This window comes from Epinephelus lanceolatus, chromosome 7, assembly GCF_041903045.1.
Source record: "Epinephelus lanceolatus isolate andai-2023 chromosome 7, ASM4190304v1, whole genome shotgun sequence".
Classification (NCBI taxonomy): Eukaryota; Metazoa; Chordata; class Actinopteri; order Perciformes; family Serranidae; genus Epinephelus; species Epinephelus lanceolatus.
Genome location: NC_135740.1, coordinates 18,295,803 through 18,322,880, shown reverse-complemented (window position 1 = coordinate 18,322,880; position 27,078 = coordinate 18,295,803). Strand labels below are relative to the sequence as shown.

Here is a 27,078-nt window from a genome sequence, read left to right as displayed (position 1 = left end):
GAACACCTGTGCAACTAAAACATGTATGTACACAGTGCTGTGCATTGTTGTGACATCCTGTGTGTGTACTTAGTGTGGTGTTGCGCCAGTGACAAATGTGGCGGTGAAATATCTTGCGGAGTGAAGATCTCACTCTCATGGGGCATGCAAAGTGTGTACATCATTATTCATCATTACTACTGAGCTCAAATGATTTCCACTCACTTCTTAGCCCTTTAGATATTGCTGTGCACATTTGAAGTCTGAATAAGCTGACTGTTAACCCTTAAATTATCTCCTCTTGCTGGTAGAGCACATCTTTGAGGCATGATATTTTGTTTAAAATGTAGGTGTTCTTACCTGAAAGGAATACGTCAGTAACCAAATTATAGTCTGTACATCACTTACTCACACCGTGTTACGTCAAATGTAGAAAATAAAACGTTTCTTTTCTTGTATACCTCCACAGTGAACGAAGAATCCAAAAAGTGATAAAATTCTTGATGAATTGAAGTCATAGGGGGCCGTCTTTAACAACAGCAAAACTGAATTACAGCACTCAACTCGTCTCAGACTCATTTATCCAGTCTTTTGCTCAGTATTTCCCAGAGACGTGCATTTTCACTGAATCATTACTATTTAAAACACATCTGCATAAAAAGTCAGTCATAAACAGGCACCCACAAATGGTGTCCCTGCACTTTCTGTTTGGAAATATTTTGAATATGTTGTTTTTATTCACAATGTATGTGTTTAGAAAGTTCTCAGCATATGACTGGATAAATGAGACTTGGATTAAACTGCATGAGATGTGTCAGGGTTTGTAAACAGATGTTTTGATATAGTTTTGCGGCCCCCTATGACTTAAATTCACCAAGAATTTTTTGGATTCTTTGTTCACTGCGGAGGCATCTGAGAACAACAACTTTATCTTCCTGAATTCAATGTGACACAGCTTGAGAAACTGATATACAAAATGATCATTCAGGGGGGTGAAGTATTCCTTTAAACTGATGAAGCCATCTCAGCACTTGGTTGAAGTGTTAGGTGACAGGTTCCCCAAAATTCCCAGGAAGCACTTAAAGCACCCAAAAATGTTTTAGAGTCCTCACAACACTTGCGGAGATCCAAGGGGAGAAGGGGTAGCAACACAACTTGGATCACTACGGACGAGCAGTATGGAGATATTTTGTGGTTTCAATTATGTGTTTTTGGACGTTTGAATCTGGGGCGCCGTAAGCCTCCATTAGGTGGATCTCCGCAAGTGTTGTGAGGACTCTAAAACTTAACCTGAGCCTCCATCGGCATATGGGTGAGTAGATAATAGGTGAATTTTCATTTTTGGGTGCACTATCCCTTTAAGCGGAACCAAACCTTTTCAGGTGGCACCTCTTCAGGAACCTAACTGCAGAAACTGGCATCTCTTGAGTTCCTGTTTACAGTTTCGGTTTCATTGGTAAGCATTTTGTTTTTGGTTAGTTTTAGACCCTCAAAAAAGAGTGATGACTTTAGAAGTTTAAAAAAAAACAGGCTGTGCAGCTTCTGCCAAAAGTATGTGTCAAGATTGAAGTGTTAACACAGGTCAGCAATGGTTTGTAGAAACCCACAAGAAGAGAATCTGTCATCTTAAAAAAACTGCTGTGCTGCTGCACAACCACACAAGTCTGATCTAGTTCTGAAAAAAAATAACTGCAGATTACAGCCTATGACTTTTTGTTTTTTTCATTTCATTTTTCATTTCATCTTTAAAAAATCCTTCATATTTATGTTATATGTTAAAAAAAAGTTTAAGTTTGGTTGGGCTTATAATTAAAAAAAAAATTCTGGATGTGACCATTAGATGGTTAAAGAGACCTGCGCCTTTATTCACTCAGTAACAGAAGCAGAATTTCAAAACAGGCATGTTAGTCCATGACTTTCATTAGTGTTTCTTTAGTCCTGCACCATTTACTCTTCTCACCCCGCCGCCGAGGCTCCACCTGAGTCTCCTTGGAGTGGCATTGGGCTGAACCTAGCCGGATTGATTGGAGCGCTACCTGCTCGCCTGTTTGTCAGCCATGAATAATCTGTAACGACATTCAGAGCATCAGCAGGGGCCTTGCAGCGTGCATTCATTGTGGAAAATGGACAGCTCAATCAAAAGAAGCTCTTGAAAAGCTGGCCATAACCGGAGGCAGAGCCTTGACCCAGAACGCTGTCCCACTGACTCGAGTCGCAACCTCACCAACAGCCCTGAATGGGAGGCCTGACTGCTGCATTCCCAGTGAGCTCAGGGCTGCTTTTCGCCTCTCCCCCTCTCCTGTTCCCGTCTGTCTTGCTGTTTAATAGAGCCATGCTTCACCCAGAAGGCCACGTTATCCTTGTTAAGAGACAGATGCTTATGGCGCCACCTGCCATTCTCGGCTCTCCCCGTCAGGTAGCATGGGCCACCCATCATGGCACTGCTTTACATGGTAATGAAAGTCTGAAGACTTGACGATAAAGCAGTTATGCCCTTGGCTCTGTGACCTGGGGTTAACTTTGTATTATTTACACATGGAAATGCTGTGCAGGTTGGCATGTACCTGTGTTATTAGACTGACTTCAACAGGCTGTTAAGCTCCAGAGTTGTGTTTTGACAGCCTGGCTCGGTATCAGGATTTGGTCAGGATGTAGAAAAGGTAAAGTAATTGGTCTGGGGAAGAGTGAATTGCAGGTCCCTTGAAAAGAAGCTCTGGACGCTCATGGTGCTGATGATGACACTGATGCCATCCTGTACAAAGACGAACCACAGGAGGAAATGAAACACTTAGGGCCTGCTTTTGACTGGTTGCCAGGATGTGCAGACAGTGCATTCTTAAAAGCGTTCATCTGTGATGTCTCCCCTCAACCATTGTGAACTCTCTCCTTTGAAATGGTGCATTCCCCTGATGTAGAGTCACCCAACCCTAATCCCCCTATATCCACTGATGAATCCCAGCGACACACACAGTAGGGATGCTGCCTAATTGAATTTCCTTGGTCACAATGAACACACACTCAAGACCTGCAAGTTCCAGTCCTTGCCTTTGATAAGCAAATGACCCCTATGGAATTGAGGTCACAGCCTGCGAAAACAAGAGTGAGAGAGAGAGAAAAATAAAGTCCCGCACTCAGACAAGCCCAATATCGACTCACCCGGGATTGAGTCCAATGATGTTTACCCTGTGTGTGTTGAGCCCCTGTTGGCTCAGGGGGAAATTCATCCTACACACACATGCACGCACACACAAAGATGTCTGAGCTCTTGCCTCTCACAGTGTGACTTGTCCCTTTTTGTCACTGTAAGTGTGACTGTTCTTCCTGAATGGGCTACATGTGTAAATAGTCTTATCTTTGCCATGGATTATAATAAAGCAGAGTAGTGTAAATGTTTGCGTGTCCTATGTGTGTGTGTGTGTGTGTGTGTGTGTGTGTGTGTGTGTGTGCCAGTAGATCTAGTAATATCTTTTGTTGTACTCCGTTGCCTCAAGACTGTTCAACAAGCTCCATCATACAATGGTAGGGTCAGTTAATTCATGAACTCAGCCACTCTGCATCTCCTCCACTCTTTTTTTATTCTTTCCGTTTCATTTGTTAAAACTCAGGAAGTCTTGAGGCAGAACACTGTGTTTGCTTTCGTGTCTCGAAGAGTGCACAGCCTAGATGCTTTTATAGATGCTCCTTTTAGATAAGAGCCCGGCATGCTCTCTGTCCGCTTCACACACAGACTGTTGATTAACAGAACCATGTATGTTCAGGCGAGCTGAATCACAGGACATCAAGGGAGTCGTTTTCAAATTGGGAATGAGGTGGAGGTGTGTGTCACCTGCACTTCTTACCCCACACTTTTACTGCGTCAGTCAGTGTGATTTACTCACTAAAATGTCTTTTAACATTATCTACTGATTGTCCAGTCTTCAGTTATTACTCTGCACTTATAGCGGCTCAGCTTTACAGCACTGAGCACTGAGTGATTTGTAGGCTTTTTGTTATCTAATTGCTGGAGGCTGTTGGGGATGTATGCGAGCACGACTGAGAGGGGCTGAAAAGAGCACTGCCACCTTCCATGTATGTTTTTTTAGGTTAATATAAAAAGGCATGTGATCTGTTTTTATTTAAGGGTATCACTCCTAAAAAGATGCTAGAATCACCTATCACTCAATGGACAGGAACAGTGCTCTTTATTTTTTCTTAAAGGCCATTCACACTAAGAACAATAACAATGGCTTCAGTATCCACACTGATGAACAATAACATTCTGTAAACAGTGATGCCAAGGACGCGCTGCATGCTCCAGCTGTGACGTCTTCTCATTTCCGTTAATAATGATAAAAAAATAAAACACTTAGCACTGATTCGAAGAGAGCCTGATTGCATCCCAGATGTCCCCCTTCTCTATAGTGTCCTCATAAAGACTGTTTGTTTTATCAAACAGCGTAGGTTTTTTTTTTTTTTTTTTTTTAAACCTCAGTGATGAGTCTCTAAGCAATGTCATCCACCATGTTGAACATGACGCCCTGCGAATATGGATGGATTTTGAATGGCTGTCAGTTGACTTGTTGACTGTTGGTGTTTCTGTTGTTCATCAAATCCCTTTGAGAGTGATCCCAACAATACTGATCGCTAGGGTTATAAATCACCAGTTTCATCATGATACGATATTATATTGATTCTTTGGACAACGAGAAGATATTTTCATTACAAAGTCTGCCACAATATACTGTAATTTCAAATTGATGTGATTTAGGGGTCTACAATCAATATGATATTATATGCCCATTTAACCCAAGCGGTTACAGAAGAAGCTGCCACCTTTTTCTCTTTTGCTTTTGGCCATAAAAGTTAAAAGCAATAATGTAAATAATTATACCTATTAAGTGGTGTAAAGTTTACTTTAAACTGACTCTACTAGCACATAAAACAGTAAATGGGACAAGTTAACCTTCTGCCAGAGAGCCCTTTCTGGAAAAAATCTTTTAACGTTGAATTTAACATAAACCATCATCTGTTTCCTAAAACTTCAGGTCTATCTGGCAATAAATCATATACCATTGGAAAGCCTCTTTATTTCCCTTTTAAATGGTGCCAAACAGCTTTTTTTGCTGTTGCTAGTGACTCTTGTTTTGAGCTTCTGGCACCCCCAGGTGCTCACAATCAGGTGCCTGATTGGCACCTGATTGTGAGCACCTGTTAGCATGGGCCCTGCTGCAGTGGTCAGTTGGTGTCTGCTCCAAGAATCGGCATGCCACGTTTCACTGATCTGGATAGGGCCCGTGTGAAAGGGCAACTTAAAGCTGGTGTACCGCAAAACCAAGTTGGCATTATTTGGAGTGAGCCCTAGTACCATCTTAAGGCCAAGTTCCATATCACGGGGGATGTCAGAGACAGGCTGCAAAGTAGGCGTCCCAAGAAGACAGTTTCCTCATCCTGTCGGCGCTTAGGAACCATAGGCAGTCTTCTACAGATTTACAGTCATGGTTTGCAGGACGATATGGCCGACAGCTCTCTGCACAGACAATCTGGAACAGACTGCACGCAGGGGTCTCATAGGGCTGCCAGGAGGCCTGCCATGACTGCCCTCCACCGTCAGGCCCTACAACGCTCACCCCCACAGAGCGGGGTTTATCAGAAACTACCTCCAGAATTTGGGAGTGGAGACGAGGGAATGGCCTGCCAGCAGTCCTGACCTCAACCCCATTGAACACTTGTGGGATCAGCTTGGGCATGCTGTTAGTGCCCGAGTGACCAACACAACCACGTTGGCTGGCTTGTGACGAATGCTGGTTGAAGAATGCGATGCCATCTCACAGCAGTGTGTCACCAGGCTGGTGACCAGCATGAGGAGGAGGTGCCAGGCTGTTGTGGCTGTGTATGGTTCTTCCACATGCTACTGAGGCTCCTGTTTGTTAAATGCATAAATTGTTAAATTGCCAATATGTCTTGTTTCTTCAGACTTCAATCATCCAATCCACCAAACAAGAGTCAACAGCAAAAAATAGCTGTAATAAAGATTTGGCAAATTTTTCATGGGCGCAACCCACATACTTAGCTCTGCTGTTCATCCCACAAATGCATGTTCCTTACAAATGTGGCACCATTTAAAAGGGAAATAAACAGGCATTCCAGCGGTATAAGATTTATTGCCAAGAAGCATTGTTACAACAAAGAAACACAAATGTCCTTACTTTTTGTGCTTAGTTGAGATAGATTTTTTTGCTTTACATCTGTGGCACTGGATTGTTGATCATTAAATCAATATTGCTCCAAATCGATGGATTGTTACACCCCTACCGATCGCCACTGCCATTGTCATTATAGTTGTGGTGTGGACTCCACTATCCACTTGAGTTAGAACAATTTTTTAAACCGATACATTCATAGTTACAGTTATTGAAAATACTGCATTGTTTATCACAAAGTATCTGTTCTTTGTCAAGGGAAGGAAACATGATTTTAAGTAGGGTTAATGCATTAATAAAACCTGGAAACCTGGAGGACCAAAAATGAGCTTAACTTGGGGGTGGAGACTTAAGATGTTGCCATGGGTGACAACGCAGAGACCTTGTTCCACAGGGGACAGAAAGGATTCATTTAATTCATAATGCAGCAGGTTACATAGCCTAACTTTGTTTACAGTGCTACAATGTGAAGCACTTTCCATCACTTTAACTTCAGTCTGTCCTCCACACCTCAGACACCAAACCTACACCTTCGCAGAACATGAGTCATCCAAACCTACATTCACAACCATGCTCCTGACCGTAGCTCGACAAGGTTCAGCAAGTTAAAAAACTTTTCTTTGTCATAAGTTAACACAGATGTTTCTAGTTCAATGTAGTGATCCTGCACTCAGTACTCTGAGTGCAGGATCACTACATTGTTCCTATAAAAATATTACAGTACAGGATTACCGTAACCCTATAGTTGGTATTGACAGTGATAATAAACCATAAATTATGTTTGTTTCAGTCTTGGAGATACTAGTTTTTCTTGAGCTATCAACGACCAGCACAAACATTGCGGTGACCACTTTAACTTGATTTTATCTACACAAGAGTTGATGTAATTCTTTGGCTTCATGCTGATGAGTGTGTATGTGGGACTGCAGGTGCAAAGCCAGGTCTTCTGTAGGCAGCACGAACCAGGAGTTAACATGTAACTGCCATCTGGTATCAGCGTGTTAAAGAACATGTTATGCATATTTATCAAGCCCTGTCAAACAGGGAGTTTGGGTGTGAAGTGTGATTTACTGCCAAAAGACAGGAGCTGATTTTATTGGTATTGGCACAGTTATGACTGTGCGTGAATGATACGTTCTGTGTGCAAGCATGCATTACCTCTTCATTTCGGTGCAATGTTACAAAGCTTCAGTGATGTGTATTTTCCAAATATTATGGGTAAGTACAGCCGAGTAAGTTGCCCCATTGCACTCCAATAAAAATAAACTCACCAGGGTTCCAGCTGTAAGCCCAGAATTCACACAGTGTCAATCACATAATCACCCTTTAAAATTTTAATTTCACTGAGGTTTGGGATATGAGCTAATTTATAAATGGGCCGCAGATCAAACCGAAGGCTGGGGGAATCGTGTCATGTTTTAATTATCGTTTAACAGGAATGTTAAGTGCACGTTCAGACTCTTGCAAGGAAAGGAAGTGTAAATTTCTTCTTACCCTCTTTAGTTCCTCACACCTTGGAAGCAGCTGAGCATACTTTTATGAATCGATATTGATATAATTGAGTCATAAGCGTGTCAGTTTTCAGGAAGACAAAGCTTTCTATGAATCGGTGGTGTAGTTGCTGTATCAGTCATCTGTGAGTGATGTTCATAAAGTTTTGTTTTGCTCGCAGCCCTCCCAGCGAAACAGACTTTGAAAAAACAACAGTAAACAGCAGCCTGTTCAATCATTATTAACTGCTATAAAATTACAGTCCTATTTTGTTCACAAAGTGATGAGATTATTGTGTCCTACTTATTAATTGGAGTGAAATTGGACAGAGTGACTCACAGCAGTGTTACTGGAAGGTGTCAGACACAGAAAGCAGGTAATTATGGAGACAGGAAGAGATAAGGAAACAGAATGCAATTACCCTGGCAAGCAGAGCTTCAAATTGCTCCTCTTAGGATTTCTCACTTCAGGTTGCTATTGTTCATTCTTTGCATCTCCATACTGATCTATTCCTTTCACCCTCTAGCTCAAAGAAGAGGGAAGGTTTGCATTAATCAAATGAATTTCTACCTTAAGTAGAGCCATACAAAGCACTGAACACGTCTTATTGACGAATTTTAAATTTATGTATTCAATTTTTTTTTCCTCCGAATCATTTTGTGCACATAAACTGCTGAGCTCGGTCTAAATCAGGGCCATCAGATGTTCCCATTGTTCTTCACATCCAAGGTTGTGACAGTGTCTCAGAGTTTAGTTCCATTTAGCATTCAAGTTTGAGGTTGTGTTTCAGATTAATCTTCCCTCTCTGTCTGTGACACTACAAGCGTATTTTAAGGGGTTGTGGGGGGGCTGGAGCCTATCCCAGCTGACATTGCGCAAGAGGCCGGGTACACCCTGGACAGGTTGCCAGACTATTGCAGCTAACACAAAGAGACAGACAACCATTCATGCTCACATTCACACCAACAGGCAGTTTAGAGTCTGTGGAAGGAAGCTGGAGAACCTAAAGAGAGCCCACGCTGACACAGGGAGAGAACATTCAAACTCCGCACAAAGGGGCTCCCCCACCCTAGGGTTTGAATCCTCTACCCTGGATTCGAACAGGGAACCCTCTTGCTGTGAGGCGACAATGCTAACCACTGCCCCCAGTATCCTTAAAGCGGTAGAGAAACGTCTTTTTCTACTTAATTCAATATCCATCATTTGAATGGAAGCACTCAGTTGCATACAATGCCCCCACCATTCCTCCCCATCCAAACGATTTTCACACAAATACATTTTGAAAGTGTTCAAATTACTAAAACATTGATTAAATAACTGTACAAAACTGTACACGCTGAACTGCCAGCTCCGTCAATACACTGCACTTGACTTTACCACACCACAGACTGTATCAGTTGAAGCTGTTGCGGTCACACAGTGCATTAAATCAAAGAAAGTCTGCAGTGATTGGCTGCAAGCAAAACCAGAAAGTTGTTTTTTTCTAGATCGGGGAACAAAAAGGATCGAATGCAGGTATTGTTTGACTGAAGAAGTTGTGATACTGCTTGGTACAGGGATATTTCAGTCCATACTTTAAGGGTATTGAGTCCCGATACCCAGCCCTAATATCAAGCACACATGTATAACAAAATATAACAACCCCCCCTCCCTAATCCCTCCCTAGTATTCAAGATGTAAATTGCACTTTGCAGCATGTACTATAAAAAGTGTATATGTAACCAACAAAAAAAAAATGCTGCTCCTGCTGCATTAGGCCTAATTTCATTTTTTTCTGTTGGTGCTGTGGCTGACTGTTTGGAATACAAAATGCAGCTGTGAGAATAACCATTGTTCTCAGATTGCATATATAGAGATTGTGAATGCTGTTCTTGTTGTATAAGGTACCTGTTTTTTTATTTCTTCCGTTCGAAGGGGAAAGCTAAATGCTGCCCTGCTGCTGATTCAGAGGAAGAAGAAGAAGAGTTTCTTCTGCTCTATTTCTTCATTCTCTGCAGTGCCCATTTTGTTGCTTTAGCCATTTGTTTTAGCATTTAGGTGCTCTCTCAGCCTGTGCCCCGCACTGTCTCTGCAGACACACACACACACACACACACACATATACACACACACTGACAGAGGAGCTTGAGAGAGAGAAAGAAAGTCAGCAAATGAGAGTGAACTCCGCAGCCCAGCCTTTTATTTCAAACTTTTTTGACAGTTCTTTGGCTGAATTATTAAAGCCAATATGAACATACAAATATCACTTTTTCTCCTTTTTGCAGAGACGGGCATGTTGGTGAAATCCTGCATGCAGCACAGGGTGTTGTTGACGCTCAGAGTGGCGCTCCAGGGCTGGATTCACTGCACACGTACTCACATTTACTGTGATCGCATATAGCAAAATCTCCCGCATTTAGACACTAATACATGGGGGGGGGGGTCCGCCAGTGACCCTTATAGCTACTTATCATCGTGTGGCTGCCGGCAATGAAGCCACTCTGCTATTCTTCCTGACAGCTCATGTCACAGCCGGGCCAGCCTGCACTCACACAAGCCTTCACAGATCCATACACAGTTTGCCTCGCGTTGTTTACGAAAAATCCCCCGTTATTGGTTTGATGAGCACTCCGTATCGGCACCAGTGCTTTCTGTAATTGCTGTATAGGTTTGATGGCCTGATAGGTGCCACTTAGCCAAACTTCAGTCAGCTTCAGTCTGGAGCTGGGAATGATCACTGCAGACGGATCAAGTGTGCGAGGGGAGTGTAAGAGTGTCACAAAGTGCTTTTATGTAAATGGAAGTTGAAAAGCTGCTCTCCATTGAGACTTAAATATACAGCATTGTATATGCTACTCTGTCAGTCTTGGGGATGTGTCCGCTTTGACAGTAAAATGTTCTGTGTTCATATAAAAGGTTCAACACCACTCTCTCCAGAAGACCCCAGAGAGAAAAGATGAGAGGGAGCGAGAGCCTGAAGCTGGGGGAAAAACACGGCAATCTCTTCATCAGAGTGAAGAGAAAGTAGGACACGTGGAAGGGATCAAGGTCCTAGCTCAATATATCAGAGATACGTGTGGGTTACAGGTCCACATGAAAGGTCAAAGGAAAATGAAATGAAGGATTACTTCTCAAATATCAAAAAAAAAGACAGACAACGCGATATTGTTTGGACGGTTTAGCAGAATGAACTTTGTCCCATTGTTCCTTTGTTTAGAGAAGCGTTGTCTTTACTTTCTTCTTGAAAAGCAATAAAGCTATTTTTGCCCTGCGTTACAGCAGCATCACTGATATATCAACACTGTTGTGGAAATGCTCCATAGAATGTGAACTCTCCCCCCCTCCTGGATTTAATAATAGAGAAGCAGGTCGTGCTGAGTATTTTTGTTTGTAGAGTGTTTGTTTAGCGCTTCCTTGTTCCTTCCCAACTGTTGGTGTTTTAACGCCTTCCAAATTACACCAAGGATAGCTGTGAGGCTCTCTTCTCATTTTCCTCGGTTAACAAGCACTCTGTTTATATATGATTATGGTTCTCCGCTTGTTTATTCTGCCTGGCTTTTTTTTAAATTACTTTGCCAGTTTAGTTCAAGGTACAAAATGCAGGAAAGGATTCAGTTGAGCTCATTTGTTTTTCTGCAGAGAAATATTTATGGTCATTTCATTCTTCGTCGCCGTCAAACGATCTGATGGCGGGGATAAACCTGCGCTCACTCAGCCCCCCCGCCCCCTTCCCATTCAGCATTTTGACAAAAATTTTCCTGTGTTTGCTTTGCAGCGCTGCCAATCATGCAGGTGACAATTGACATTACCAGACAGCAGGTGGAGAAGATCTTCGGTCTGGATGAGTACTGGTGTCAGTGTGTCGCCTGGAGCACCACCGGGACTCAGAAGAGCCAAAAAGCGTACATCAGGATCGCTTGTGAGTTCACTTTAACACGTTCACTGTATCATTACAGATGCACACGCTGCCTAACAAGGTGCTTACATATCGCATGTCACTTTGTAATAAGAGGATATTAGCACAATTTTTTTTTTCTCACTTTGGGTGGTTGGGGAGGGAACTTTCATTTAACAGTTAGCCCAGAGGCCATTATGATCTGTGCACCACAGTGCATTACTGTGATTACAATTTAGTTAAATCATCTTCCTGCAATTCTCCTTACAAGAAGTAAATATTCGACCCTGGCAGGAAGAAACAGAGAGTAATGCATCTGCTTGAAGGCAGTTTTGGAAGGAGAAAAAAAAAGTGGAACACTGAATTTGAGTATTCATGAGCGTATTTTTCACTGGATACAGTATATCAGCAATGATCCCTATGAAAGTAACTGGAATAAAAACAGATTTGAAATTTATTGCTGTGCAGCAATCATAAATCTGTCTGGGGAACACAGACACATCCCTCGCTGCAGCCTCAAAAGCTTTATTAGAAGAAGCCATTTTACATTTGAGTATTTTAAAGCATTCTGCCTATTAATTCCCACATAAATATGCATTATTCCAGACAGAGCCCGACGCTGCGCTGTCTCCAAGCCACCAGACGTTTTGAAAACACACATTCATTATCCAACCTTGTTTGAGAGCTCAACAAAGTCAGTTAGATGTGAGATAAGGACACACACATGCTTCAATACGTGTGTGCGTACAGGTTCACATTCACGTTCGCACCAATACACACTCATACATGTGAGCCTTCCAGGACCGTTACATCTTAAGTCTCCTCCAGTCCCATTGTATCAGCTTTAATTAAATTGAATGTCGTGAAACTCTCCACTTGTCTTAATGTTCCTCTTACTATGATTGGTCAGGACAGGCTCAACATCTGTTTAAAGGAATTCACCGGCGGCTCGCAACCGCACCCTCGGCCCCTCGCAACACAAGAACACATTGCTCCGCTTTGAGTCAAAACCCGGGGTGAGCGCATCAAATTTGCGCCAACCTGCCAGCTATCAGCATCCTGTCTGACTCATCAGCTACAAAGAGCTTTGCTTTTATTTATTATTTTAAGAAATAAGCATTGCCAGCTTTACCTGTGTAATCCGCAGCCTGGGCTCGCAGACAAATGTATGGCAGGGCTTGGTGCAACAGTAAGAGTATCCAATGAGATGTAATGTGAAGCCCCATGCAGTCAGCCAGGCTTGCAGGAGCTCTTGTCCAGGCGCCTCGGGGCTGTGTTTTTGTGTGGCTGCTCCAAGCCCTCATACAGATGGAAACCTGGAGGCTGGCGGATGCTGGAGAGAGAGTGGGTGGTAGGGGAGGAGTGAGGGGTAATGCAATTGCTTTTGCTTGATGCCGGGCCCCTCTGGCAGCAGACAAGCATCTCTGAACCAGCCAGGCAGCCTGTAATAAGCAACATGGTTGGTGCCACCAATCCCTGTGTGGCTTAGGGGCCAACTGGAGTGCGACATGCGCAGCGAGGACATGGGTGGACGTTTCAAGAATGAGGAAAATTTAGAAGCGTCGCCTAGCCAAGTTTTGTGGATAGGAGCATTTAATGTAAATCTTCCACGCTCTCACAAATATCATAATTGGTTGCGTTTCTCCCCGTCTCTTTCCCCATAGACCTGAGAAAGAACTTTGAGGAGGAGCCGCAGGGTAAAGAGGTGGCATTGGACCAGGAGGTGTTACTGCGCTGCCATCCCCCCGAGGGAGTGCCACAAGCCGAGGTGAGACACGGATACAGAAGATATTTATAGGCCCACATCTAGCATCCATTTACCCTTTCCTCACCAGGAGGACAAAGAGCAAAAAGTAGCCCGGGATCAGCTCCCCTGCATCTCTCCCTTGCTCCACCAGGGAACAGACAACCCTGTACGGATAAATTACACCTCTAATTATTCCCCATTATTGATTTATTATCTCTCTTACATCTCTGAGAAGCCGTATATCACAGCGTCTCGTCACATCACTCAGGATAGGCTTGGAGGCTTCACTCCCCGTTTGACATCTCTAAAGACCTATCCATAATTAATGGGTCTATTTGCCTCTCTCTTTCTCTCCCTATCCCATTCTCCATCTCTCTGCATGTACTGTGTCTCTCATACACTCTTGTTGTGCTTAGCTCTCTCTCTCTTCTCCTAGCATCTCTCAGTGGTGTGTGTCTGTGTTTAGAGGACCAGACTGGGGCCAGCTGTTTCACCTCGTCTGCTGCATCCTCCCGGTCCCAGATAGGCACTAACCGCTCTAATAACAACACAAGAGGAGGTTAGGCCAGCCACTCAGACAGCCCAGAGACCAGGAGCAGCAGACTAGCCAATCACAGCTTGACAGTGTAGGGACAGTTTGCAGAGAAATGGGAAGGAAGGTGCCAACCGCAGTTCAACAGAAAAGAACATCAGAGCAGAAGTCACCACGGGAGAAAACAGGGATAGCGCACAAGAGGAAGAAAGCCCAATTATATACGGCATCGCAACTGGCAGTAATACCGACAACAATGCCGCCGCACCGTAGCTACTCTTGAGACGGCGCGAGGTCAAGTGAGAGCAAGAAAACAAGCAAACCAATCTGAGAGTACACCAAAATAGGAATAACATCAGTTTTTGGCTTCTGCGAGAGGGCACAGAAACTACACAAAGCATGATCAGTTTCACTCTCAGACCACCAGCAGCTACAGAGATCTCCAGCAGCTACAAAATAAAAGCTGCATTTCCCACACAAAGAGAATGAATATTAAAAGTCCGTGGGGTGTATAGATAAATTAATTTCATCTCGGTATCACTTTCATACCAAGCTGCATTTGTTCTTTTTTTTGTCTGTTTGATTGCATCAAAAACAGAAGTACCTCACAGCTTTTCCTATCCATGTAGAAATGTGTAATCCACAGCACGTGTGGTCACTGTAGAGCTGCTAGGATGGCGGCGGGGGAGTGGGGGACAATTTTATTAAGTTGGAGTGAATTTTGACCCATGAAACGTATTTTCAGGTGGAGTGGCAGAGAAACGAGGATGTGATCAACCCAGCAAGCGACCCCAATTATTTCATCACAACCGACCATAATCTCGTCATCAAAAAGGCCCGGCTGGCGGACACGGGCAACTACACCTGTGTGGCCAAAAACATCGTCGCTCGCCGCAAAAGCACCTCTGCCACGGTCCTAGTCTATGGTAGGTGATAACTTCTCTCGACAGATGTCAGAGCTGTTCACACGGAGGGTAATGAGAGGTCTGGGGGTGAACGATCCCCGGCTTCAAACTCTACAAACAGCTTTAATGAATCATGTATTGCTTGCATGTTGCTTGTGTTATCCCGTATGTCCACATTAACCTCTGCATGTTCTCTTGCATGGATGATACCTGGGAGCACTTCTTCTATCAAGTGGTTGTAATATTACTCTCAGATTCTACAGTGCAGTTTTAATAACAATATGCTGTGTTACACATTTGTAACATATGGTGACAACTTGCGTAAGTCAGCGTTATTTTTCAGCAAACAATAAATTGCCGTATCATAAATAACGACATAAAGACATAGTGGTGTATCCGCACATTAATTAGCACAACTTAAAATGTTACTGGCAGACATTCTGCCAAAGCTGGCAGTCTCCAATCTCTGGGCTGCCATCTTCCTCCTTCTCTGTAGTGAATCCAATACAAGATGAGGAATTGAATTAACAGCAAACTGTAAATAATGACTTGGCTTGATAAGCAGACTGATCTTTATTAAAATTCAGAGGAACAGCATATTTTCAATCACAGAGGGTTCCTTGGGTACTGGCACTAGTTTTGCATACGTTACAGCCACAGTTAATTCTCAGCAACATGCAAACGGGAGATGGTAATCATGTGGGGAATGCATCATGAAAGCAACTTTGGTGCATATAAAAAATGTATGATCTGGCACAATGTCTGACACAGGGTCCGTTTTTTTGATGAGGCTGCCAGTAGGAGATGAGGCTATGATGAGCTGCAGAGTCAGAAAAAGAGTTCTTGTGTATTATCTAACACGGCGGCAGAGAAAACATATGCCACAAATATACAGCACTATGTAGGAGTATGCACACCTCTTCAGTTTTTGCAGCATTTCTTCTACTATGAAATGATTTTAAGATGCAACTGTTTCTAGTTTTTTTGCATGAGATCCACATATATTTTCCGCAAGACTAAATATAAAAGAAAATTCAGATTATTTTAAGGAAATTAATACATTTATAAAACAGGGGGTGCACTGTGAGTATGCATATCCCTTGTGAAATCAGGGTGTCAGTGGGTATTATTTGATCAAAATCTAATGCATTGTGCAGTTCTCAAATTCAGGTTTAAGCTGCTTGAATTATAATTGAATTAATTTCCTTTTAATACTGTAGTTTCTCTGCCTAACAAATACTCCCAGTGGAATCTCAATGGATTTTAAGGTGTAGGATGAATTTAAATTAGGAAAACATGGTCATAATGTGAGAGTCACTTTGAGAGTTTATGCAACAAGGACAAAAATCTTCACTGTACTATAGCAAAAAAAACATACACGTCTATAGTTTAGATAGATGAACTAGAGTGAGAACACATCTGCATGTATTTCTAAATAAAGTAATACATGCAGATGTGAGAACACATCTGCATGTATTACTTTATTTAGAAATGTCATTATCAAATCGATATTTACCAGAGAAGATGAAATAGATTGTAAGAGAGATCACTATATATCAGATCTCTGACAAAACACTTTATGTAATTTCCTTTTAGACTGATTTTTATAATTCAGCAAACTGTGCAGACCCTGTAGGGGTTTCAAACATTTAGATAGCGCTGTGTGACTGTAAGTATAGCTGAAAAATGAGGCATGTGCACTTCTACGGTGAACGGTTTCAAATGAAATGTGTTAATTTGGAGCATGCAGTCAAAACACACATTCTCATGCACTCCTCCAAGCCTCCAGCGTAAAAACTGGGGGGAGAAAATCCCAATTATTCCTCCTGTTGATTATAATTGATTAGCTTGTTGTTGAAAGACTTGCTCTGCAGATGAAGAAATGTAGAGTTGAAATGACTGTGGAGGCAGGAGCATTCACATTCCTATTGTTTGCCTTTCTCGTATTGTCAAACAATTTTTTTTTTTTTTCGTTCTCAGACCATGACAAATTGTGAACAAATTGCCGGGGTGCTTGCATGTGCAATTTTATTTCTTCACATCACTCTGTGTGCTTGACAAGATGACAAATGTATTACCATTGTAGTAATATTTGAGGTTAAATCAAAATAGAAGTGATCTTGTTCAAAAGAAAGCAAAGAAAAATGCACTTACCTGAGAGCATCACAGTCCAACATGCTAGCTGATCTAGCTAGCCGTACCAAGTCATAATAACTGCTACTTTTCAAAGGGGGTTCAACGGGGGGCCAGAGATGCATTTTAACAAGGCCTGGCTGGTGTGACTGCACTCTGTGCTAAGAGGTAATCAGGGGCCGAGTTGCCTGGCAATTTACCTCGCCGTGGCGGGCAATCAATCGCATAGAGAGGGCAAGGAAATGATTCAGCCGCGACAAGCACAGGAGAGAGTTAGGGGGGAAATTAGGAGAGGGAGTATGTACAGAGAGGGAACGACAGCACCGTTCAAGCCGATGAATCAGGATTCTCTGTATCTCGTAAGCTGAGGCAAACACAGGATATACAGGAAGAAGCTGATTAGAATTAAGCCAGCGTGATTTGATGTAATCACCTGCTGCAATCCAGCAATATAACAACAATTATATGTCAATAGACGGTTAAGGTTCAGCACACAGGCACTGGCTTTTAAAGTGCCTGAACTCTGAGTTTCAGATCTAAAAGAGGAATAAATGATAGTGTTGTTTTCTGCAATCCAAAGAATACTTGAGTTGAACAATGACGTGTGAAATCAGCGGTGGATGTGTGAAGGACACAATCTGAATTACTGGAACAGCCACAATATATGTATTTTTCAGTAGTGTGTTGGCATTTCCAAGGAGTAGACGTTGATTTCTTTCTTTTTTATGCATTTATGACCATGAGCATTTTGCTGTAAATGGCAGTCCTTTACAGTGATTATATTCCGACTGTATTATGAGTGTTTTGTGTAATGTCTTGCATTAGCTCGGTGAAATGTGGAGGGATTTTTAAAATGTCCACTAGTTACTTTGCAGAAACTGTGTCTTCCTCAGAGATAAGGTCAAAGATGGCAAGCTGTCATGTTATTTTCCGCTCCCTGTTGAAGCCATTTTGTTTTCACTGCAGTTGGCTGTAATTCCAACTCGGACACAGGAAGCAGCCCCCTTTTGCTCTTGCTCTTCCATTAGTTCACCTTGCAGTGCCGAACCAAAGAGTGTAACAGCAGTCACGATTATTCTAGCGCAACACACCTCTTTTCCTTGGTGCATGTCGGGTAATCCTGGCTGCTCTGTCCCTTCATCCATCCATCCCTCCCTCCCAACCTACCCCCCCCTTCCCTCACCCACTCAACCACCCCCGGCGCCGGTCTGACAGTCAACGGCGGCTGGTCCACGTGGACCACCTGGTCGTCCTGCAGTGCTGTGTGTGGGCGTGGCTGGCAGAAGAGGAGTCGGAGCTGCACCAACCCCACGCCACTGAATGGAGGCACATCCTGTGAGGGGCAGAACGTCCAGAAAAGTGCCTGCGTGGCCACCTGTCCAGGTAACTCCCAGGCAACCCCGTTTGTCCTGTGGCGCTTGGCTTCCTGTGGCTTCCTTTTTGCATTTTTTTGCATCTAGAAGTCATCAATTCATCTTTATTTTGGCTGCCTTTTGTACCTGCGCCCAGGTCTTTCCTTAGATGTCAGTGCTTCTGTTGTTTCCTGCAATTAGCCTGCTTCCACAGCAATGTCAGAGTCTATTAGTCTTCACAGTAAGGCCTCATCCTGAAAGAGATTTATTATTATCACTCTTTGTTCACATCTCTCTTTATCTGCTGTGCTGTACGCAGACCCTGCTTTTATTTCAGAGACCTGTCTGTTTTAAGAGACATGGTCCCAGCCATGGCACTGTGTCAGACCAGCGAGTACATTTGTTATTGTTTGCTGCTCAAGCTATGTAGTAAATACGGGCAATAAAAAGCTGAATTATGGCGGCCTGTGTGCCATGTTTACGTGTGAGGAGTTGAGGGCGTTTCATCTGCCCGTTCTCCCTTGTGAGAGCGTCGGAGAGGCAGAGAGTGTCCTGCCTGATACTGAGCAACACATATCGATCTCCGGTAGCCTGAGATGGAAGTCAAGCTGCTTCATTTGCAGTCCCACATTAGCCCCCTGACAGAGGCAGAGATAGCGAGGGAGTGGGAGCAGGATAGGAAAAAGGAGGTGTAAGGTGAAATCAGGGATAGAGACAGATGGAATCAGATACAGTGTAAGGAAGGCATGAACAAAGCCAAGAGTGAGAGAGAGGAGAGGAAAACTGAGAAAGAAGCAGAAAAGGCCCCGAGTGTTTGTACAAGAGCTTGCTGTTTAGCTGCCAGCAGATGAGTCTGCGGACGTATAGCCGGGGCTCTGCAGCCATGCTGACCGCAGGAGAAACCTCCCACGCTCGGTAAATAGCAGAGAGGGAAATCCAACACCTCTGGCAGTGGCAGCCTCTCCGTGCCTAAAACAGAGGTTATCTTCCTCAGTGAATCAGGGTGTTGTGTTACACGTCTACCATGTAAAGACATCACTAGATGTCAAGCGTGAGTGTAAGTAACATGGCCCACTGGAATACAGCAGGAGGAGGAAGACAAAGGAAACACAGCAATGCATGACACTCCATCAGGACACTATCGGGATGGATTTGGAATTATTAGCGCTGGAGCAACGTGTAATGGAATTAGAGGGGTGTCCAGGGATGCTTGACATTCCCCCACAGCAAAGCAGGATACTGACCTCCATGAGCTTAAAGAGATTAATGTCAGTCCAAGCTGCTATTGTTAGACCAGACCCCGCCCTCCTCTATCGTTCTCTTGCCCCACAAGGAGAAAGTGTGTAATTTCAACCCTTAGGGTGCTGTGACAGAAATTGCATTGTGCCCTGTGAACACAGTTTGCAGACACTTTGGAAAAGAAAGAACTTCTGTTTTTTTCTCTTGATGAGAGACGCTACAGCGACGTGACCTCGCTTGCACCTCTATCAGTCCTGTTGTTTGGCAACAGAGAGTAGTCTCTGCCTCCTTCCCTCAGTCGTTACCCATCTCAGGCAGAACATCAGTGGGACAGACAGCCCCGGCTGTCAGACCCCGGAGAGGGTTCCTCTCAAGGCCCAAGTCCACCACGGCGGAGCCTCGGGATGATGGGCTGTTGTTTCCATCCACAAATTGTACCGCGGCTCTTTTGTGTACTCTGAGACATGCCTCTGAAGTCCCCCCAGATAAACTGACCGCTCCCATCATTTGTCACCCAGCACACACACACACACACACACACAATCCAGCAATGACAACCCCCAAATACATCTGAATCCCCACTTTGATTCATCAAACACATGATTAACACATGTTTGAATCATCACCCTGAATACTTGAATAGATGTTCTCATAGAGTCACGTTCAGCGAGGGGGAACAGATGAGACCAGCCTAGCAGAGAGCATCCTTACATACTGGATAACAACTTTAATTATCACTTTGCTTAAAGCCTTTGCAGGCCTAATCCATTGCACTCACAGTAGATGGTGATTTTAGCCCATTTCAGAATAAAGAGACTTGGGAAGAATAAATTACATGGGGAGCTGTAATGCTGCAGATAGACATCATGTTATTTATTTAGACATGGCTGACATTTGGATTCAGAGGGAGTGTTTTTTTTTTTTTAAGTCAGCCTTGAGAGGCATTTTTTCCTCAGTGCCTTTGTTTTTGAGTTGCATTTTTAAAAATTACATGATTTAATTCAGGTCTTGTTTCAAGAGCTCATTAATTATCTAGACTCAGATTATTTGTTGATTATAAGCTCTCTAGTGCATTTAACTTGCAGCATTAGATCTTTGAAATGAGTTACAGGAAAAATACATTTTGTTTTTTAGCCGCTTATTCTTTTAATTTGTTGTTGCAGTCTGTTTTGTCCAAAACACATCGATGGCCTCACAGATTTGCTGTGCGCCTCCTTTGGGGATAAAGAGATGCTGTCAACTGAATGAATATTTGCTGGAAACAAATCTATTTAAATTTGGAACCAACAACATGCAAAGGCCATAATATGTCCCTGCATTGCCCGGCTAAGTCTATATATATTTCTCGTTGAAATGCCGATGGCCATGTGTTGTTCCACATTCAAAAAGTAGCAGAGCAGTTCAGCCACAGAGGGACATTTCAACACGCATGCTTCATATGAGCTTCAACAGACCGACACCATCTACACCGGCCTGTTCGTAACAGAAGTCTCCGCATGTCTTTTCACAATGACTCTTGTATCTGAATGCGAGCTCCCACCTCTCATCTGGAGAGTGAGAAACTAGGAAGGCTCATCTGTATTTTTGTCGAAGTCTCCAAAGTGTTTAATGAGAGTTGGCGGAGGCCTGTGTGGCAGATCAGATGGGCTCCATGCTGGGAGAGACACGGGGAGCTGTGGAGGAGGAGGAGGCTGAGGCTAAAGCCTGAGGCTCAGAGCAGAGCAGATCAACACTTGAGACAGCGAGTAGCCAAACTATGTGAGAGCTTATCTCCATTTCTCTTTCCGCTCCCTGCCTTCTCCTTTTCCTTTTGTCTCCATCTCATTGTATCCTGCTCAAGTATCCCACATAAATCTGCAGTCCATTCCTCACCCTCTGGTTGACTCTGCCCCCGCACGGACTTGTGGTCAGAGCCAACAGTCATGGCAAAATGTCAGATCACGGCAGTATTTCCAACAAAGACGCACTACCTGAGCCAACAGCAAATAGTTAGTCCCCAGTTTTGGAAGTGACACAGTGGCAACTGCCCCACTCAAATGAATTAGAAGTGTTGCTGATGTGTTCGAGAACAGCAAACAACCTGAAGAGATTTCTAACTCGCGTGAATTATTTAAATATCGTACTGATCCCTCAGGCTTGCCAGAGGAGCCGTGAGATTTCTACTAGATGGAAAATAAACAGACTTGGGGCTGGTGTATTTGTGCATGCGTACTTGTAAGCGTGTGTTTGTGCATGTTCGTGTTGCACACATGCAAGTTAGCGCCCATATGTCTACTGTCTGCACTGCAGGCGAATGTCTAAGTCTAATTTGAAAGTAAGCATTTGCATGTCTCTGGATATTATCAGAGAGTGTTCTGGAGACTCCATATTTTATCCAAGGGAAAAAAATAAGGGCTATGGCTAATAAATGTGAGAGAAAAACACTTTAGTTCAAAAGACGGTGGCCATCTGGTGACAGTCTCGCATCGGCGCTGTTTTTAATCATTCTGTGCCATTGGTTTTGGCTCACCCTCGTCATATCTCATTCTGTCTCATTTCGGTGTGTTCTGGCGGTTCAGTCAACATAAGGGAGTACACTCAGCTTTGTACAGTTAACGATGATATACTACATCACAACCACTAACACAACTCGAACTTTTAGATATATGAAATGTGTCAGAAATACAGAATAAGGTTTGGTTATTAATCTGTGCTGCATCATCCACTTCTTTGGCTCAGATATCAACCCCCTCCATTGGCCTGTGGTTTTCTGCGGCTTTTTTTCATCAGCCTTTGAACACTAGGATTAAGGGTGGTTATTGTGCGCACATGTGTGCTGACAGGACAGTGGGAGCAGAGGGGTGGCCTGCTGGTCTCAGTGGTACTTGTCTACCTCCTCAGGTTCCCCTCAAGGACACAGAAACCATAGGTGTCCGATGATCTCGGACCGTGTCCATCAGCAGCCATTGTCATTTTGAACAGCAAAGCCTCAAACAGGCCCTCCTACCGACCTGTACAGAATGGTCGGGTTTCTTTTGCTTCTCCCCTCTACACCATGTCCAAATGGGGGCTTGCCACTGGGCTATTGTATTACTGTCCCTCCTGAGAGACCTGCCTGACCTAAAACCTGTGGTGCTGCATGATTGAAAATCAGCTGTGGTGCCTTTTGCAGTAGAGCTAACAATCTCTTTCTGGGGATTTGATAAGGAGAACTGTGGTTGTGGACAACAATTTTCTTATGTGGATTCTGAGAAAGTAAAGGGATGAGGTTTGGTTCTGATTTCAGCCTTAAATTTGAAAGAAGGAAATCAAGGCAAGTGTCAGTTTTCTTGCTTCAGTGCATTTATTTTAACGACTTGCTATCTTCCCACTTCCTTTTATGCGGTCCAAGCACTTCTCCGGTCTCGACTCCTGCAGAATATTTCTGAAATGTTTGCAACATGTGTCAGAGTCAGACAAGCTATCAAGAACTGTTTATGCATCTTCATCTCCCTTTGATTTTTCCCCAGCTTGGGTCGCGGTGCTTGTGTCCCATCCTCATTCTTGTGAGCAGCACCCTGTTTCCACTCCAGTCTCCTTGTTTGAAAATGGTATTTGCATGGCCATTAGTCTTGCTTTGTGGTGGAAAAGAGCAGTAGAATTTCATCACCTCATCAGGGCAGATGTTGATCTCATCTCTTTATTTCACAGTGGTGTGGATAAACTGAGGGGCGACATAATATATTCATTAGGATGTAATTCGCTATTCAATCAATCTCGTTCCCAGCCTGGATAATCAGCCCACTGGCCCACGGATGGGTCCACTCGATGCCAAACAAGGACAATTATCTGATTGGTTCTGCTCTCTCTGCCAAATGGATCTGACTGCAAAGAGGCCCAAGCTGTGTCAGCATCCCGTCACACACACACACACACAAAAACACTCACATTCTCCGGCAATCATTTGAGGACACAAACGGACTAACATGCAGACTTGTGTGGGAGCAGGGTCGAGTTCACACACCTGTGCTCTCTGGCCTCTGGCTCTTTTTATCTTGTTTTGCAGTTGGCTGTAAAACCAAATATCATTACTTGGTGGAGTTATGCAATAACAGGCATCCCAACCTGAGTAACTCTCACACTTGTGTTTTATTAAGTAAAGCCTCTGACCTGCAGCGGGCCAGACCTGCTCTCTTTGGGTCGCGCCCCCTGCACTATTTATTGCTAGGATTAATGAGCGCTAAGGTTTCCTTGCCCTTAGGTCAGTCAGGAGGAGGGTTACTGCTGTCATAGAGGTGTGCTTGTACTCTGTGTGTGTGTGTGTGTGTGTGTGTGTGTGTGTGTGCGCGCGCGCGCGCTGCTCTGGTGATTCTTGTCTGGTCCTCCTCACCCTTACATTTGGGAGAGAGAACGAGCGAGACAGTGGCGTTTTTCCCCCATGAGAGCTCATTACTGCTCTTTTTCCCATTAGCCCTATGATAACCTTCCCCAGGCCTGGCGCTGTGTCATTCGCAATATCACTCCCAGCCACCACCAATACCCTCTCCCCCCTACCCCCGCCACATTGCCAAATTACCCCCACCTTCGCGAAATGGCCTTCCTCTCTGCGTGTGGTAAAGCTGCTGATATTTCTTACAGCAGGGCTCGCTCAGAACAATTACCGGCCCATTTCCATTTGTTTCGTTTTGCGCGTGCTGATGGCGGTGTGTTTGAAGTTGCGGTAGATAGAAATAGGCTGCAGGTGTAATGTACATTCGTCTCTGTTCCAAGTAATACCACCTGTATCGTGTCTTGCATTCAAATGCACTGCAGGCGACGCTCGTGTTGCTACAGTAACGGCTTGTTTGACAGAGAAAATAGACCAAGGCAGATTTGTTTCCTCTCACTAATGTTAATTTAAGAGAACTTTTAAAACATATGAGCACATATAATTTGCATATTTGTGTGTACACCTACGGCGTAGTCCGCATGTACATGGGTCTTTCGTCCACACACAAGCTGTATTTGCTTGTAAAACATTTAGTGTGAAAATTTTCAGAAACTCTATTTTAAATGTTGACTTGTCAACAGAGAGCTACGTTTTTGGCTTGTAACATCAGAATGTGCGTTGTTATTCCTTTCGTGAGGCATCACAAATGAGACAGCATCTCGTACAATGGTGAACGTCACCAAAGTAGTGCTGGCTCTAACCTTGCTTGCAGGACTTTATACGTTTTTACACTATAGATTGTGTGATAAAGATGGACAACATGACAACTCCCCAAAGGTGAAGCCAAAACATCTGGATCGCCCCCTGGTGGCTGGCTGCAGTACAGCTCAAAAACCCTGCCCCCTCCATGTTAGTGGATGGGACATGGGCCAGACTAAAAGATCAAAGTACACATCAAATTAATGTTTCCCAAAGATGGTTTTTGTCATTTTAGGTAGCTCTTATCACTCTACTGTATAGTCAGGGCTTTGTTTTTCTGGTAAGTTTGCTTTTAATTAGTTATTTGATGATTAAAAAAAAGGGGGGGGTTTTGACGTCATGACTGACAGCTGTGCATGCCGATCAGTGTGATGGGGATCAGTGGCACTGCCTGCGATTTGGTCTGACAGCAGGAAGTCGATACCCTGGGGAGATCACTTGGCAAGATGGCAGTGGTCGTGTCCTAGATATTTTAGCTTCAGTTTTGTACAGTGGGAGGAAGTGGAGACATGTTGTCCATCTCCATATACAGTCATTTTGGTTTACATGTAAATGAACAGTTACTCCTCCACCATATTCAGAAACAGAGGCGTCAAAATGCGCTACAGAAGCCAGAGCTGCAGGTAGCCTTTCGGTGATAGCTTTTGTTGGGTTTCTGATTGGCCAGCATCATCTTCTTCTGCTTTGCATGGCTTTAGTATTGAGATTATATCGCCACCTGTTGGTTTAGCAGTTGTGTTTTGTGTTTTCATTTAGATGGAGTATTTCTTATAAAAGTGCTTGTATGGACATGTTTTTTCTTTTGATTGAACAATAAAAAAAAAATTCAGTTTTCAATAATACCTATGTACATGTAAACTTGGCCCTGACGGTATTACCCAAGGGTCAATTTCCTCTCCCTGTACAGATTTAGTTTGTTGACAGCTGGGCCTACCAGGCCACAACACCTTCCACAGCACACTCATACCATTGGGGTTTAGCGTAGTTGCATCTGATTTCCATGTTAAAAATAAACAAAGAAAGCAGAATAGAGACAATATGGCTCTCCTCAGCAGTTTTACACGCTTTGGTTTCCCTGTGCATCTGCTGGATTTGAGTGTGTGCAAGTGGATTTGCATGTCTTTATAATGCTTTCCCAACCAGGTTTCCATTTTAGAGCGAGTGGATTTGCACAGGATGGCAACAGAGTATTCTACCAGTTGTTCTCATCTCACACGCAAATACACCACTGCTTTTACACCGCTGCTGCATCTGAACTTCACCGTGTAGAGTTTTAACAATTCACTCTGTTTGTAAGGAGTTACAGCTTGTTTTATCGAAACTGTTCAGCATGTTTTCCGATCAATAGTTTTTCCAGTGAACTAAGATGTAAGTGTTTGAAGTGAATCAGTTGGAGTTTTTGCTGCTGCATGTGTGTTTGCGCTCACCCGTGTTTTTTTTTTTATGTGTGTTTGTAGTGGACGGAGGCTGGAGCGAGTGGAGCAAGTGGTCAGCATGTGGTTCAGACTGCTCGATGTGGAGAAGCAGGGAGTGCACCCAGCCCTCACCTGGCACCGGGGGCAAAGACTGCCAGGGGCTCGACCTCCAGTCTCTCAACTGCACCAGCGAGCAGTGCCCACAGAGTGAGTGCACTCACCACCCACATACTGCAAACCATACTCTCAACTTTCAACTCAGCAGAACAATAGAAAAGATGCCGTCGCACAAGGTATTTTTTTAACCACTTTTCTGCAACAGAATCAGTAGAATACGGCTTACTTATATATTTAGTTATTATAGCAGAGCTGATGAGAGGCAAATGAACATTTTTGATTCAATAAATGGACTCAAAACAACATTTGAGATCAGCTGCCATAAAGTGCACCACTGATCTGATAGTGAAAAAGAAGCATGACATTATCAAGGCCAAAGTGGAAAATGTATTCAAAAAATAAAAAGCATGACGGTTCAGTCTTGCAGCCTTCATCAAATACAAGTAGATCACAAACAATACACGGAGAACAGGTGCATAGAATTAGCATCAATTAGCCCCTGAACTAAGGCAGGTACAGAGGATGGGGAGAGAGAGGCTTTTCCCTTCACGCTTCTTGTTTTTGAATACGCTTTCCTCTTTGGCATGAGGAGCGAGAGTGTTCTCCTCCTCTTTTTATTAGATCAAATAAACATTTTATGCCTCCTTATGGCATCAGCTTCTTGTGATAGATTGAGGGAAAGATGTCCATTTCATAAGACTCTTGTACCGACAGCGGAATTGTCTGCAGACCATTACTGGCTTGTCCCCACCTGCGTGACCTTTTTAGACGATCATTTCTAATAAACGCTGGTATGACACCCGTTGCTAAGATAATATACAACCTTTTCACCTGCATCAATGCTGTGATGCTCTCTGAACTATTAATAGAGCTGAGAATTAAACCATCTCTCTTCTGATTAAAACACAACCTGCCAGATAAAGTGCCACAGGTCAAATCACCGGTGAAAACACACACACGGTCGATGTG

The 27,078-nt window shown here is 43.7% G+C and overlaps 1 protein-coding gene across 4 annotated transcripts in view; it reads left to right on the top strand.

Moving 5' to 3' along the window:
* unc5a (unc-5 netrin receptor A) overlaps window positions 1–27,078 on the top strand; it is a 163,036-nt gene that overhangs the window by 103,097 nt on the left and 32,861 nt on the right. For 2 of the 4 annotated variants that reach the window (XM_033633372.2, XM_033633373.2), the window contains exons 3-7: window positions 11,404–11,547; window positions 13,188–13,291; window positions 14,548–14,728; window positions 18,056–18,223; window positions 26,035–26,199. In XM_033633372.2, coding sequence (XP_033489263.1) covers window positions 11,404–11,547; window positions 13,188–13,291; window positions 14,548–14,728; window positions 18,056–18,223; window positions 26,035–26,199 — 762 coding nt within the window. The remainder of the gene's footprint in view (window positions 1–11,403; window positions 11,548–13,187; window positions 13,292–14,547; window positions 14,729–18,055; window positions 18,224–26,034; window positions 26,200–27,078) is intronic. The other 2 variants (XM_033633375.2, XM_033633374.2) reach the window with 1 other exon arrangement.